General features: G+C 40.6%; 1 protein-coding gene across 3 annotated transcripts in view; it reads right to left on the bottom strand.

The window, feature by feature from the left end:
- LOC138211163 (pro-neuregulin-2, membrane-bound isoform-like) overlaps positions 1–16,451 on the bottom strand; it is a 53,738-nt gene that overhangs the window by 6,269 nt on the left and 31,018 nt on the right. Inside the window, exons 5-10 of one of the 3 annotated variants that reach the window (XM_069170850.1) lie at positions 11,042–11,100; positions 7,798–7,821; positions 4,336–4,438; positions 3,220–3,349; positions 2,058–2,185; positions 781–996 (exon numbers count right to left, since the gene is read on the bottom strand). In XM_069170850.1, coding sequence (XP_069026951.1) covers positions 781–996; positions 2,058–2,185; positions 3,220–3,349; positions 4,336–4,438; positions 7,798–7,821; positions 11,042–11,100 — 660 coding nt within the window. Of the gene's footprint in view, positions 1–780; positions 997–2,057; positions 2,186–3,219; positions 3,350–4,335; positions 4,439–7,415; positions 7,440–7,797; positions 7,822–11,041; positions 11,101–16,451 lie in introns of all 3 variants that reach the window. The other 2 variants (XM_069170849.1, XM_069170852.1) reach the window with 2 other exon arrangements.

Raw genomic sequence — 16,451 nt, 5'->3', positions numbered from 1 at the left:
TACGACTGCTGCACCTCACTAAATTCAACATAGTTTTGAATGCACAGTTTTGCGCAGCAGTTTCACACACACATCCCAGATTCTGATTTATGGTTATTGTGAATTGCAGCATTAAAATCGTCTCCATTAAAGCTTTACTTTAGTTCATAAAGGCAAACTGGCAAATTAGGAAGATAGAAATCAGATGACCTAGATGGCCTAAAATAATTTCTCTGATTTTCTGAAATTTTGCTTTTACCAAGTCACTTATAAAGTTATTTATGGTTTTCAAAAATGATATTCATGTCCAATATCTGTATTTCTGTAGCGCACATTAATATAGTCGTAGCCAAATTAAAGTATGTCAAGTCTGCCTAGTGGGATTAGTCAGAGGGCATTCTGGCACATGTAGGCAAACACTTAACAACAGTCAAAACTAAATGACTCATAAAAACTGATCTTCACAGAAAAATAATAAAAATATATATACTGTATATATATTTTTTTTTTATCCAAAACATCATCAAAAATCTGTGAGCTTTTTGTTTTGACTTTGTTTTGAATTATTTCACAACCTTCACTACCAGGTTAGCTCTGATTTTACATCATCATGAACTTTATGTTGGTGATGTACTTGTTCACACATTGAAAAAAATCCTACCAATTAACTGCCACTTGGCGTCTCTAGAGAATAAAGCAGTCTGTCGTGACAGAAACCACAAAGCAAAAGTGTTTTAGAGTCAATAATCCCCCCCCCCCCCCTCCATCCCAAGCCACCATCACCGCTGCCACTTTCACTACCTGTCACTGTGAGGTGAGTCTCTTAGAGAGTCGTAGGAGTCCCCGTACTGCATCCCCGGTCCGGACACGTCCGTGCAGCCCCAGTGGGCGGCCCTCCTCGCCATGCACGCCGGGCTGCTGCACTTACTGGTTCCCACAGAGCTGGAGAGCCCACCTGACTGGCAGTCTGAGTTCATACTCTCTGTCCGCTCCATGCTCCACGTCTGCTCCTCATGTCTGCAGGCGTGGGTGTTCATAAGTTTAAAAGGTTACAACAGCACCGAGGAGGCAGGAGGATACTGAGAGGGAATGAATGTTGAGCAAGAATAAACCATAAAAAAAGGTTAACGTGTATTAGTCAAACAAAGAGACTTAAAGCACCATCAAGGGATCATTTTGATTCAGTATGCTGGATCTGTAATAATGCGTTTGTTGATCTATTTACCAAAGCCGAAGCCGAACCCATGGCCTCATGTTACCTTACATCAAAAAATTATTCCAGTGAGTTTCACATGATGACCAAACAGATTTTAAATTTGTGGGAAAAAAAACACTGGTATCAGATCGTACTTGATGTTAGTAAACACTCCAGGTTGAGGTACTAAAAATGACATATAATGAGAAAATGTCAGATTTGGACTGATTTGGGAATCAAATTGTTCTATTATGAGGCAGAGCTGTTTGTGCTACAGATGCCATTGATGTTCAACAGCCACCTGTTCAACTGTGAAAAACAGTATTGGAGTAGGAGGGTCATGTTGCTCTGTGTATGTTAAAAAGGCTTTCAAGTTGGATGAGTTTAGCTATTAAAACTCAACAGGGCTCAGCTCCTGCTGTAGCTGGCTATGGCCTGGCTGAATCCTGTCTGTGAGGTTTGACGCAGGTTTGGTGTTAAATGTACAGATAGTCGGATTGATGGGAGTTGGCATGTATCAGGTTTTACAACGAAATAGTAGTCATGACAAGGCAATTGCCACGAAGAGTGTCCTGTGACTGTGACTACAGTTAAAGCTCAGCTTTGCAAAAACATATTTTTTGCTCTGCCCTCTGGTGGTGAAGTTTCATAACACATCTTTAAAATGTTCAATTTCATGAAATGATCGACAAATCTGCCACTGTGGTGACTTTTCAATGTGAATCTCTGTGATTCCACACTTTGTCTCCCCTTGACTGAGATAATATTATCGTAATACTTGTGGAATCATGTGCTACACTATATTCTGCAATAAAGAAACAGAAGGACCTCTTATGTTTGCATTACGTGTACATCCTGATTTTCACGAGTGAGTTTGCTCTACCTGGAAGCATGTGAGGCAGTGGTAGAGTGGTGGGAGCGAGTCGACATTCGACTGCCTGCATAGTTGCCTGCACCCTCAGCTCCGTGGCTGATCACGCACTCTGTCGTAGGGACGCTCTTTGAGATGTACTGAAAAAAACCCACATAAAAATGTTTTATTACTTTTACTGTGGTCTTATTTCCAAAATAACACAAACATGAATGCAAAAATACAACTACCAGATAATGCACATATATAAAATACACATAAATATGAACTGGCACTATAAAATGTTTCTGTATGTATCTGTTTTAACTGTGCTTTTATGTGTTTTCACTGCTTGCATTGTGCTGACTCATCCCTATTATATCTCCAACAAGACAGTCTGTGTTTTCTAACCTCCATTTAACATCTGTCAATTATGTGTCACCATATTTCCCTGTGATGTCAGTAGATCAGTTTTATGAACACACATTTTGGAAGTCTGGTCTGAAGGCCAGAGTAACTTCCTTGGTGGAGTTAAATCTAAGTCCCAAACTTAAATAAATTCAGGAAGCCGCTGAGGCTCTGTGAACTTCCTGTGTAGTTTTCTCAGATGAAGCTGACATCGAGCTCTACGGTCTTTTCTTCTTCTGTTCCTACTTTAGTATTAATGAATATCTGAGGGTATTCTGAACAGTTTGACACCAACATCCTATTTATAGGATGGTTATATTTAATTATAAGCACTGATATGTCTGGCTTATTTTAGAAGATACTTTGATAGCGATGACAAAAGTGTGACTTTATTTATTTATTTATTTATTATATCTGATTGCTAGCTCATAGATGCTTATAAATTAATTACTATTGTATTGAATTGCTCAGCAGAAAAATAAAATAAAATCACAGATGCTGTGGTACAGTTTGGCAACCACTCAGCACCAACTTTACACTTAACAAGTTAAATATTGTAAAATCGAACCCTCTTGCCATTGACTGACTGTATTTATGTACTTATTTATTTTCAAATACTTATTTATTCCTGCGTCGAGAGCAGCTCTTCAGTCTCTCTGCTGTGACTGTTGTGGCAGTCTTCTTTCACCTGACCGTGACATGACTTTCTTTTCAGAGTCAGTGAGTGAGCTCCGACCCGAGGATCACCTCTACCTGCCTCCGCTGTGTTTCTACTGTTTGGACTCACGTCAACCATGGGGATCTCCTCAGGACCGGGCACCGGGTGGTTTGGCCCGTTGGCCATCATGAGGTTTGGCGGCTCCACACACTGATTCTGGTTTTGGTGTAGGTGACTGTGCATCTTCTTCCTCTGCTTCCTGGAGGGGTGGTAATGAAGAAACAATAAGTGATCAGGATAAACCGGTAAACGTGTATCCTTTTCTACTCACTGCCATTACTATTTAAAAATCTTTCTATCGCGCTCCTTTCATTACTTTCTTGTTGGCACTTCACTCATCACATGATAATTTTATGGTCATGGCAATATTATCAAAGCACTACAACAATGTCTCTCCTGCTTTTATCCACCTACAAATTTAACACCTGTTGTTCTGTTTTATTCACTGCACAGTGTTCTGGATCAGAGTTATAAGCGAAGAGATGTTGGGATCAATTAATAAGTGATCGACTTGTTGTGACTAAACAACCAATCAAGGAAATGATTAGCATTTAGCCAATAGAACCGCAAATGGCTGTACAGTCAAAATTACAGAACACAATGAAGAACAACACTCAAGTATTTTACTAAATTCAGTTTTAAGGTATTTGTGCTTAAATGTTTGTTTTTTTGCTACTTGGCTGAGAGTGATTCCTCCCCTAAACTTCCCAGATCTTTTCATTTAAATAACACGTTTCCAAAGCCTGAAATATTTCCCAAAAAAGCAAAGACACAACTAACTTTTTCAGATTTTTTTTTTACCCCGTCAATCATCACACAAACTTAGATTTATCTTGTGACCCTTCTAAGATGTACAGCTTCTCAGCTGGGAACTGCTGGACTCAACTAGCTAACAGTATACAGTACTGTATAATGTAGTTACATTTATCTCCACTTCAATCAGCTACAATCTGCAGAACAACTAAGTTACTTTAAGTACATTTGACTCACATTAGTTCCTTACTCTTACTGTTGCAATAGTACTTTAACTTGAGAGAAAGGTCTGTGTTCTCCTCTACTGCATCACGAGCAGAAGAAGCAACTCATCATTATGAGTATTAGTGGGTATTGTGTTAACGGGGCTAATTTGAAGGGTTAGAGCCTTTCAAAAATGGGGAATCATTTATCTTTCCTTCAAAGACATACTTGGTTTTGCAGTAGGCCACCACACAAACGATGCCAACCACTAACAACGCCACACAGATGCCTGTGATCGTCAGCACCCGCCTCTGGTAGAGCTCCTCAGCCTCTGTGGATGACAACACACACACACACACACACACACACACACACACACACACACACACACACACACACACACACACACACACACACACACGCAAAACATATGTACGCACACGTTCATGCATCGCAGAGAACAGACAAAAAAATACACATGCACAGACACAGGCACGCACACACACACACACACACACACACACACACACACACACACACACACACACACACACACACACACACACACACACACACACACACACACACACACAGCATGAGTGCTTCTGCATTGATGGTAACTACAGAAACAGTTTTTCTCACTCTTATCTGCTGCCATCCTATCATATCCCCTGTGCTTTCTATACAACAGTTCCTGCTCTAACATGTCACATGCCTTACACTTTAATCTGTACTGAAGTCATACAGCGCTACTACAACACAGGAATAATTCTACAGTCTCATAAATATCATAAGAGATGAGAAGCAGAAATGTAACCACATCTATGGCCATGACATAGACTTTCGGCTGATCCTACACAAGTGTATTTACGATGCCCATGGGGATGTAATGCTACAGATGACACTGGACGGGTCTGTCTGCATGCCTGTATGGATGGAGTCAACAAAAGACAAGTCGTCCAGATGAAAACATAGATAATAATAGCAAAAAAAAAAACACCACATTGTTCAAAGTGTTCACACCACAGCAGCCTGGGAACAAGACAACAGTTTGGTCTTCACAACTGTCACAAACATTCGTTGATTTTACTTTTTAAATGTTGCTGCTCTTGTACAATCAGGTTATATATCTGTTATCATTTGTACCCTGTGGTGGTAATCTGACTCCGCTATAAACAACTGCTAAAGTTGAGCATTACCTATTTTTAAAAATAATTTAGGTGTATTAGGTTAGTCACTTTTTAAAGCACACATCTATTCTCTCTTCCTTATTTCCTCTTTCAGATTAAATAGTAACTAAACACCAAAATGAATAACACTGTTTTGCTGTTAAGTGATTTTCAAGGGGTTGTGAATTACGTTTTAAACAAAATTTCAGTCATCCAATATTGATCCACATTTTAATCAAAGTTATTTTCCTTTTCTGTCCTTCAACTTAAATCAAGGAAACCTGCTGCTAAACGTTTTGCTCAAATCAAAGGTGGAAATAGTACATCATTATCAACAGTATTTTGAAACGTCATATAAAATTAGATTTTGGCGGGACTTTAATTTATTGCAATAATGTGTAATTGTTGTCTATTACGCAATGATTTGTGTGTTGGCAGCAGAAAGCCTATCGTGTCCCCACCACCTAATCTGGAAACAAATAGAAACCACCATCAAAGACTTTACCTTTTCACTATAAAGTTATGAATTTGTGGAGTATATTTTTTCTTTATTATACATTTGACTTTTTCTTACATCCAACACTCCTTTGAGATTGTGTTTGTAGGTGATAGTATTTCTGTGTCACCGTCGGGGCTCTAACCAGACTTGGACCACATTACACTCCAATACCTTCAGTTCTAACAGCTTTGTGGTGATGCTGTGTGAATACTTCGCCATCCAGCTAATTCAAATTGCGGTGCCTGCTGTGGCGTAACACTCTGTGTCAGAATGGCAAGCGTGACAACAATGATAGAGGGAGCAACAAACAGAACGAAACATGAGGGGAGGAGGGAGGGGAAAAAAAAAAAGAGGTGAGGAAGGAGGAGCAGGAGGAAACACAAAGACAGAGGGAGAGGAAGGGGGCTGAGGGGGGAGCAGGGGCGTGTCCAGGAGAAAGGCCCGGGGAGAAACGGGTCTCCAGGAACCAAGGACTGACCTGACTTTGTCGCCTTATCAACTAACTGGATTATAGAGGTCTTTGGATTGTTAGTTACGGCCAAATTAAAGTCCCTGCAGGCGAGCAATAACCTTTCAATGTCCTAAACCTTCTGAAACACAACTATTTGCTTGTTAAAATGTTTCCACTCAGTTCAGACTAAAACTAATGGTGTCTACCAGTAGCACCTATGAGTGATTTATAGATGAAAATTACACATGTATCTATCTATCGGGCTCTTATGACAGAAAGGTATTTCAAAATTGCTCGGTTGTAATCTGATCTTTAGAAACTGTGCTGTGAAATCAAAAACACTCAACCTTTACCTCACTCATCACTTCACCTTTCCCCTTCTCGCCTCTCCGAAAAAGTTCTAGACACGCCACTGAAGGGGAGGGGCGGGGGAGGGGATGGGACAGTCTTTAAATAAAGGGCCTCTGTAGGGACTGACAGTCCTACGGGAGCCTCAGCCCGGCATTGTGTGTGTGTCACAGGGTACTGATACAGAAAAGCAATGGGAGATGGGAAGGCGAGCTCGCTGGTGCAGTGGGGCCAATAGCAGTCGTGATTTAGGACAGGCGAGCTCTTGACTCTGACACTGAGTCAATCAAGGGCATAATAATAAGGACAGACTTATGTGGTCAGGCCTTTTGCTCGCTTTTGGCAATGCGTTGCAGAAATACTTGCAGCTTCCATGTTTTTATTCGACAGGCTGCTGAAGCCAATATGCACATTGCCAAAGCCTAAAGGACGAGCCAGACACTTGTATTTATCAATGACGTGAAACAGTCTCTGGTTTTTGGACAAAGAAAGTAGCTTTTGCTCTGATATGCTGTCCAGATAAACACAACTTTGATTTAAATTGTTAAATTGTGTTTTAGTTCACCTCGGCACTTTCTTTCTTTAATGTATCCCTTTCCAGGAAATTTGTCGGTTTCTCTAATGTCTGCTTTTCCAGATTTGTCGGATTAGAAGAAGAGTGCATGCAAGGAAGGAAGGTCAGGTGTCTTAAAACCAGGTTAGTGGGCAGGAGAAGAAGAGGGACAGGTTGAGAGAGACCCAGTTGTTGGTTTCAGAAAGAAGATGGCACAATAATGTGTGACCATGAGAGGATCTTGGCAAACCCTGTAAGCACAGCAAAATGAATAATAAGGTTCCATACCCATGAATTCAATTCTGAGAAGCTCTGCCAGCGCAGAAAGTTGTCGTGGTAAAAAGAAAGAGACAGATAGGGTCAGGTGTAACGTCCACTTTAGAGCAGATATATTATTTCCACGTTCTGAATCAGTGTATGAGGTAATTAGTGCTGTCAGTTATAGTGATTGACATGTGTACCGTCCAGTAACAGACAGACAACTCAGACAGCCTCAGCTCTGTGACCCCCAGAAATGACAGGAAAAATAAACAGAACCGAACAGAAATCAAAAGCGAAGGGAGAGAATGAACCAAAGGTAGAAGGAAAGAGAAATCAGCAGGCACGAAAAGTCATGCAGAGACAGAGACAGACGAACAAAGACAGCAAGACAAGAAGCCACATCACTTACTGCTATATTTAATAGACCTCATTTCTGGAGTAAACAACATTGGACAGAAACACAAAACAAAAGAAAAAGGAAAACAAAAAAAGACGAAAGGAAAAAAAACAAGAAAACGAAAGATAAAAAGCAGTGAGTTACTCTCCAACATAAAAACACAGTACAGTCGATGAGGCTGGCACAGCAAATGGGGGTGGGTGCTGTAACTCATTTGACTAATGGCAACTGTGTGCCTTTGTATTGATTACAGCATACCTCTTGTATAGCACTTTGTCCCACTACTGCTACGTGCAGCTATTATAAGCTATCATATAATTTACAGAGAAATCATCTCAGCATTCCCAATTTCCATGGCTTTGCATGCATTACCAGCCAAAGAGAGGGAAAGTCAGCCAATCTCCTCCCCACCCTAACCTCCACTGAGGGAGCTCCTTAACCATCACAATGCAAAATAAAAGCACAATGTCACACAGACAGATTTCAACATGTAGACACAGGGTGATGGTGGGGTCAGAAATAAGTAGACATTACATACAGTATGATATCTGACAATGTAAAACCTGCTCTTGGTTTAAAATTGACATTATTCAGTGTGAAGACTTCTACAACAGACAAACAGCAAAGCAAGACAACACAGCATGAAGAAACAGTGTTTAATCGCCTGGTATCACACCACAGTGTGTAATACACCCCTCAGTCCACTAGAGGATACCATGTCAGTGTCACGTTTAGCCTCGCCTAGGCGTGAAAAGTACACGTATGTATGACCTAAACATGACTTTCTTTTACAAAACGAAAGTTAGTTACTAACATAATGTAATGATTTTAACTTAACGTGATGTGCATTAAGTAACTTATGTGACACATTTACTTGCAAAAAATGACTTATTTGAACCCAAACCCTGAACTTTTTCTAAATCACAGGACATTGTTTTTGGTGTTTAAACCTAAAGCACCTTACTTTTCATGCCTGGGCGAGGAAAAGTGTGACACTGACATCGTGGTATCGTCTCGTGGACTGATGGGTGTATTACACGCTTTGGCTGGAAACAAGAAGATGATGGTCACTTCCATGACTCTGTTTTTTTTTTCCCTATGTGATTGCTTGGACAGCAACATGGGAATGAGCAATGTAGAGAGGTAGTTTATTTCTGTATAAAAGTAGCAGAGCAAAGCATATTGCTAATTCTTCATGCACATGTCCTGGGGTCTCATCTGATTGTGCCAATAGTGACTAAAAGTGCTTCACTTTTACTGCCCATGCAATCACAGGAGGGTGACAAAACACACCCATTTGCATCCCTATGATTTAAAGGACGTACTCAACATTTTGGGAAATCCACATATTAGCCTTTTGGCCAAGAGTCCTTACAGGGTTAGGCTGAAGTAGAACTAGTTTGTATGATGTGTTGCAAACGTGTTTATAATAGTTCTGAATGACCACACAATACTGTTTAAGTAGATTGATAAGGGTGCTCAGTGCCCACACAGTATCTCCAGGAAGATATTCATTGTGTTGCACTTGGTTGTTCATTAAAAGTGCCACAAATAGTAACTGAAAAATGAGATCAGGGGAGCAGGCCTCTTGAAATGATATATGTGCTAGACTAGCAGCTCAAGATGAGAGCACTGACATCACTCTCATGTTTGCACTTTAAGTATGAAGATAGAAACAGGAGCTTAGTAGTAAGACAGGAAAAAGACAGAGACAGCTGATCTGGTTCAGTCCAACCTCTTGGAAATGATGACAGGATTTCAGGAAGTCAACTCTAAGAAATACTTCCACACAACCAATAAAACTACAAGTTTGAACTTTTTTTTTCTTTTTAATACAACAAACAAGAAATAACAAGTTAATGAGTGAACTTTAGTGCTGGTTGGCACATTTTGTTACCTTCGGACAGGATCAAACTATCTGTTTCCCTCTACTTTTAATCTTTGTGTAAAGCTGTCTCCTGGCGTTAGCTTCATATTTAACATAAACATGAGAGTGGTATCAGTCGAACAAGTACATTTCCCAAAATGCCAGACTATTCCTTCAATTTAATATCACTGTGATTAGAAGAAAAAAGATGGACAATTTCTGAACTTATGAGAAATCAAACCCTAAAAAAGTTCAAGCAGTATTTAGCCATGAAAAGAATTCATCAGATGATCCATGGATGCTCGGAGTGGAAACAACAGGGCATCGCATTGACCACTTTAAGTTGTATAATAATCTCTGAGTTCAAAGCAGATTCCTCTAACAGGATATAAAGAAACTCGACTTATATGGAGATAAGTATCACAATGACATTGGCCACCATGAGTGATGTTTTCTTATCTCATTACCTGAAGACTTGAAACATTAAACATACTCTAAATCTCGCTCTCATTCACTTGCCAATTTTGGGGGATTTTGGACACACTATCACTTTCAGTAATGACTGGCAGCTGTTCAAAACAATGTCAGAGGGACTTACATGGGCCATCTAAAACCTTCAGTTTTCAGTCCTGTTCCGACTCCAGTAAAATCAATGAGAGACTTTTGGTTTTGTTTGAAATAGGGGCACAGCATGAAATAAGGACTCACAGTGTTGTATTAATGGCTTCTAGCAACCTACTTTTGCCTTGATTGTTTAATTAGATTTTTTTTTATTTTACTGCTAGAAAACAAGCAACACCGATGGACCATCTACAAAGAAAAGTGACAAAGTGATTCAGTGAAAGCCCATAACTTCAACCTCCTTATTGTGTTAACTCTGTCTCCTCTGTTTCTTTTAGTGCAATGCTCTGGATCAAGCTGCAACACAAGGATTTTGAACGCAAGGTTTAAAAACATTTTAAACGCAACAGCAGACAAAACATTTTGTTGCTTATTGAATTGTCAATTTTTGAACTTTTTAAAGCAGCTTTGTAGGTCAAGTATCCAGTGTGGAAGAAGTGAGACTCCATGCAAGTGAACTGGAGTGGAAAATATATAATATGTAAATTATAACATTTCTAGATTGGTTGTTTCTCGTTACCAGAGGAGCACCACAGAGGAACCAGGGGAGACAGGGAGAGGAAGGGGCACAGAGGCATGCAAACACACTCACACACACACATACGTTAACTTACACGAGACAGAAGAGCAGGTCTCCAAACACACACACACACACACACACACACACACACACACACACACACACACACACACACATCCATCCAACCCCTCCGATGTAGCATGCAGCATCTCAGTGGGAAGGAGACAGACAAGAGCAAATGGACATACTGTAGAAACTGGCCATGACGGAGTTTTGACAGCGGTCCCCCGTAAAGTCATTGGGACACCTGATGGAGGGAAAACGAGACACAGAGGGGGAAGAGGGGGATGGGGAGGGGGTTAAAGATACAGAGGGAAGAGAGAGGATCAAACAGGAGGAAAGAGAGGAGGAGAAGTACACAAAGACAGAGAAGAGGAGGGGAAGAGAGGAAGGGAGAGAGGGAGACATAAGAGAGCAGAGAGATGAGGGATTAGAAACAGCACAATCCACCAACTACAGAGAGAGAAAGAGAGATGACCTGCATACTGTGACATCACCGCCATCAAATATGATATCACTGCTACAGTTCAGACAGCATCACAGTCATGAGGGTCATGTGATGGTGGTGCAGGAAGTAGGAGGGGTCAAACATACAGTCATTAACCTCCAACCCCTCTCACACACAAACACAGATGCATACAAACACACACACACACACACACACTGTTGCCTAATAGTAGATTATAACTCTCACTCAGTGCAACCATTTCTTAACCCCTGACCAAAAGCATGATGAAATAGAAAAATAAAACTTGAAAGTAAATCTGTTTTATATTTGACATCCATTATTTTGTGTATTATGGAAATATGTCTGTAAAAAGTCCTAAATCTGCATAAGGGCAGACGAGATCAGTTTATACTGGTGCCTTTTGATTTACTTGGAGCCTTTCTATGAAGAGGTGATACAGCACAAACCAACTTCAATATATTTTTGACGAAGTGGGTGCAGTACAACAATTCTCATTTAACCTATTATCACCTTATAAAGCTAATAAAGCAAATAGTTTGGCAAACAGTTCACCTATTTATACATCCAGCAAACACACAGTAACATTAGTATTTATTTCAAGTCATGTTTCTGCAACCTTGACAAGTGCAAATCGAATACTCACTTTTCTTTTACCTCTGTTTTGGTCTCCATCATCTAGTGGGGGAAACATTGGGCTCTTTAGCTGCTGAATGCTTCTTTACGTTTACCAGGTAGCTGCTAATGGCTGCTAAGAAGGTCGTTATGTAAACCTTTTCACTGGAAACGGGTGAATGCTTCTGCTGGAAATGAGTTGAGGGAATTAAATCAAAACCAAAAAGTCTGTAAAACCAAAATAAAGAGCTGAAAGATGCTAAAAGTGCTCTAATACGCTGATGTTAGTTGCAGGGTAATAATTCTCTTCGGGTTTGTCACTAAAGCATCTAGAAATGCAGCTGTTTAGGAGAGTACAGCCAGGCATCTTACATTGAATACAAAGTCCTCCCTTTGTGTAATGCCATGCTGATGTTTGGGAGCAAAAACCTGATAACCATCACAAATTATAACAGACCTAAATGAGATGACTGAACTCCAGAAATACATTCTTAAAACACAAGAACCTGCAAAAATAATAATAATAACTGTTTTCTATCCTGGCCTCACAAGAAAACAACAACAATGGTCGCTTGTTTAAGGGGATTAAAGTGACCAATGTTTATGAATGGCCACCTCTACTGGTCCTGGTAATTATGATGGGAGCAATGAAGGAAGTAAGGCCGTAGTAAAAAGAGCAATAAAAACCGGCTAATGAGGAAGTCGAAGTGGTTGGATATTTAAAACACGACTTTCACCGTTGATCATCCTGATTAAAAACACGAGTCAACTTTGAGTTAATTTAACTTCTATATGTCAGTTAACTGACGTAATGTATTCAGCCTACATCATGTTCGCAACAAACATACTTATTGTCACCCAAACCAGGATCTTTTTCAAAATCGAACCAAGTATGTGTAAGTCCTGTAAAGGGCGCTGAAAATGCGTATGTATGTTGTCTGGGAGTAACTGTCCTGTTTTGTTGTTTTGGTTTGAGAACGTGTTGAGGTTTTCACAGAGAGAAATGAAAGAGCACACACACACAGAAAGAGAGGGAGAAAGACAGCCCTCCACAGTGTTTGAGCATGAAAATGGTTGGAATAGGTTTTGGTATTTCTTGGGCATAAATAACAGCAACAGTTTACATGCAGCTGCAGAATGTGGTGTGTTGTTTCTGGATGGGTGGCGAGCTGTCAGCGATACCACGGGCTGAATATGATTCATATTCTGGCGTCAGCCATCAGACTCACAACACTGAAACTAACAAGTCGGCTCCTCACTGCATCACAGTAACTAGAAAATTGATACACACAGTTCCAAATATTGCTGTTTTTTTCATGTTTTTGATGTTGTGATGTGTTGATTCTGCCATTTTTCTAAATTTCTGTCAATCCTCATTCATTCGGGGAAACGCTGCAGGACCTCATTTCAAATGGCATCCTTAAGAAAATAAAAAGTATTTTTTAGAGAGTGCTTCAGAATTTAAAATGTCTTGAATTGTGTATAAATGGGTGTCATGGCTTTTACCCAGCCAGGCATCATTGATATAATCTTTTTATTGCTTTAATTGATAGTAGATCAGCTTTTACTGCAGTCAAATGAAAAACAGGCATGTTTTAGAAAATTTGATCTAACTGCAGTACACATTGAATCACAACAGTGACAGCTGTTTTATGATATTATGGGTGTGGCCCCATTACAGTCATTATAGGATAACAGAAGCTCTCTAGCAATTTGGCCCAGCACACCCAGAAATAAGCACACAGTATTTATTACATCTGGTCAACAAACGCATCCCATTTAAAATGCAAGGACCTTCATCTTACCCTCGCCTGTGTACTGTCCACAGAACCGACCGGCTATCCTTTTCTCCTCTTCCTCACCACTAAAGAGACAACTTGCATTTTGAATCAATTATAGCAAAAACCCTCGGTAGAGCCCACTCAGCAATTTCCCAGAGAGATATAAATAGAGCAGGAGGGGAGAGAGAGAGAGAGAGGCGGGAGACACTCGGTGCAGAAGCAGCCTTATGCCGGCGAAGCTTTCCCTGTATATCATTTCTTTTCTCTGTGCTTCTCATTTCCCCTTCTTTCTACACCCTTTCTTTATCTGCCCGGGCCTGCTTTCCCTTTCCCCCACAATTGTACTCCCCCTCCCCCCCCCTCCCCCCACCCCTGAGGATGAGCACAGATGGGTAAAAAAAGCCGGCACACCGTTTGTTCCAACCATCTGAATGAAAGCAAAGCCTGTGATTAATTTTGTTATATTCATTATACAGAGGATCATCAAATTTAACAGAAAAAAACACAGACAGCCATGGGCATTATGTCCAGGCATCAATACCAGCCTGAACTCATGGCATTTGTAGATTAGATTAGATTAAATTAACTTTATTGATCCGTGAGAGGAAATTTGGCATCTTCAACCTATAGCTGGGAACACATGGGACAATGTTTTCTGGTGGCTTCCAGATTTGTGCATTAATATGGTGCTTTGTGTGTACGTTAAAACTCCCAACAAAGTTCTGATTAATGAGAAGATCTATCTGCAGCTCTACACAGATAACAGAAGCTGAGAGGAACACTGAGTAAGCAGGACACATCGAGCTCTCACCTGCTCACAGCTCGCCAGGGGGAAAGTTTGTATGTGCTCATCTCCACTTTAACCTCCACTCTGTTTTATCTGGGACGCCTTTCTGTATGTACTGTCCTCCACTTTAACCTACAGACTCCATTTTGCAGTACAGCATGATTTTTCCCTTCAGGGAAGAGGAGATTATTGGTTTCCATGGTCGGCAACAAAGCGCTTCCAAATACCACCTCAAATTTCCACGATATTAAACATTTTTGCAGCCTGCCAGTGCAATGCAGGGGAGTGATTTGCAGCTGTCACGCAGATTCACGAGTGTGTTTGAAACAGTGTGTGAAACAGAAATAGAGATTGGGGGTCTACATATCTCTGAAGTGAACAGGCAGAGCAGACAGTCTACAGACAGCGCTCTTATTTACATCCTGTTTTCCACTGGACCTAACAGACAGGCTAACAAAGGATGACAGAGCTGAGAAGTAACTCTCTGGAAGCTGCTGGCTGGTCTGCTGCTACCTCACTAACTTGCCGCACCTTCTTGAAATATGCAGTGGGATGTATGTAGTGCAATCATGCACACAGCGATGTACAATCCTGCATATTTCGTACCCCTAAACAGCTATATACGCAGTCGTAATGTGTATAAGAACCCTCTCAAACAAAGTTTTCTGCTTGTCAGCACCACGAAAAAAAAAAATTCAGATTTATCCTTCAGCAATGACCGGAAGGTACATCAGATGAGAGGTAGAGAGAAAGGCAGAGCGATGGGAGGGGGGGGACACAAGGTATAAAAATACTGAGAGAGAGAGAGAGAGAGAGAGAGAGAGAGAGAGAGAGAGAGAGAGAGAGAGAGAGAGAGAGAGAGAGAAGATGGAAATGAAGAAACAAAGCACTCTGATCTGAAACAGACACCTCGAGGATCTAAGCATGGATCTCTAGCAGATACATCCTATTATACAGGAAGCATAACACAGAAGCTTTTGATCATGCATGACTATACGCAGCATCTGTTATCCACAGTCAGGGGAAGCACTTCTTACACTTCTACAACATGACCCAGGATGTATGGCGAGTTGGAACTGAAACATTACAACCTGCACTGTACAATTTATACATTTCTCTATGCGGAGAACAAAGACATTTTCATAGCGTAGGTTTGTACAAAGCTTTGGTTGCAAATGCAGTTTGTATTTTAAAGCAGGGCACTGTGCTTACAGACACTGGTATACTCTACAATCAATGTGACCAAAGAAGGGCACTGCTGCAAGATAACTGCTCACCTCAACAACACTCAGATGCTACAGTATGAGATAAAGTTGTCGTCGGGGATTTACTGTCGTATCATTTGCCAATATGCTGGAAAATGTTGTCTAAATTTTATAAAATTGTTTTTGATGGCACCTGGATACAGCTTGTCACATGTCATGTTCATATAAACACATGACTGTGGTTGTCTGGAATAAGTTGATGTAACAGCAGTGACTCATCTAATATTCAGTTCATGAGGATTTTTGCACTTGCTGTTCTGAACACCTACCAGTCTGGTGGCTGTTTCCTGGGAAAAATCCTCCCACTCACAGGAAGTGATGCATTTTATGTTTGCAGCTTATTTGATATAAACACAAAGAAGAAGTGGATCATTAGCCTGAGCCTTAACCACTCCTGGTCTGCGTCATTGCAGAGAAAATTACAGCTTACTTACTACTACTACATCTTACACTCAGCTTGCGGTGAATGTGGCCAATACTTTGTTGAGCAGCTTGTCTCGTCTCTTACCGGCCGGGACAACAGAAAACATGGTGACACAAACAGTCACAGAGAAAAGAAGGTAAATAAGGAAAAAAGAAAGGAGATATTTGAAATAATAATGTTTGTCAGGTCTGAGCCATCTATATATTACTCACATTATCCCTATACACAAGCTAAGCACCTGCTAAATGTGGCTTCTCTGT

Source organism: Embiotoca jacksoni, unplaced genomic scaffold (assembly GCF_022577435.1).
Source record: "Embiotoca jacksoni isolate LCO1_2020_lvr unplaced genomic scaffold, fEmbJac1.0.p SCAF_5, whole genome shotgun sequence".
NCBI classification, from domain to species: domain Eukaryota; kingdom Metazoa; phylum Chordata; class Actinopteri; family Embiotocidae; genus Embiotoca; species Embiotoca jacksoni.
This window is presented reverse-complemented; position numbering and strand designations above follow the sequence as displayed.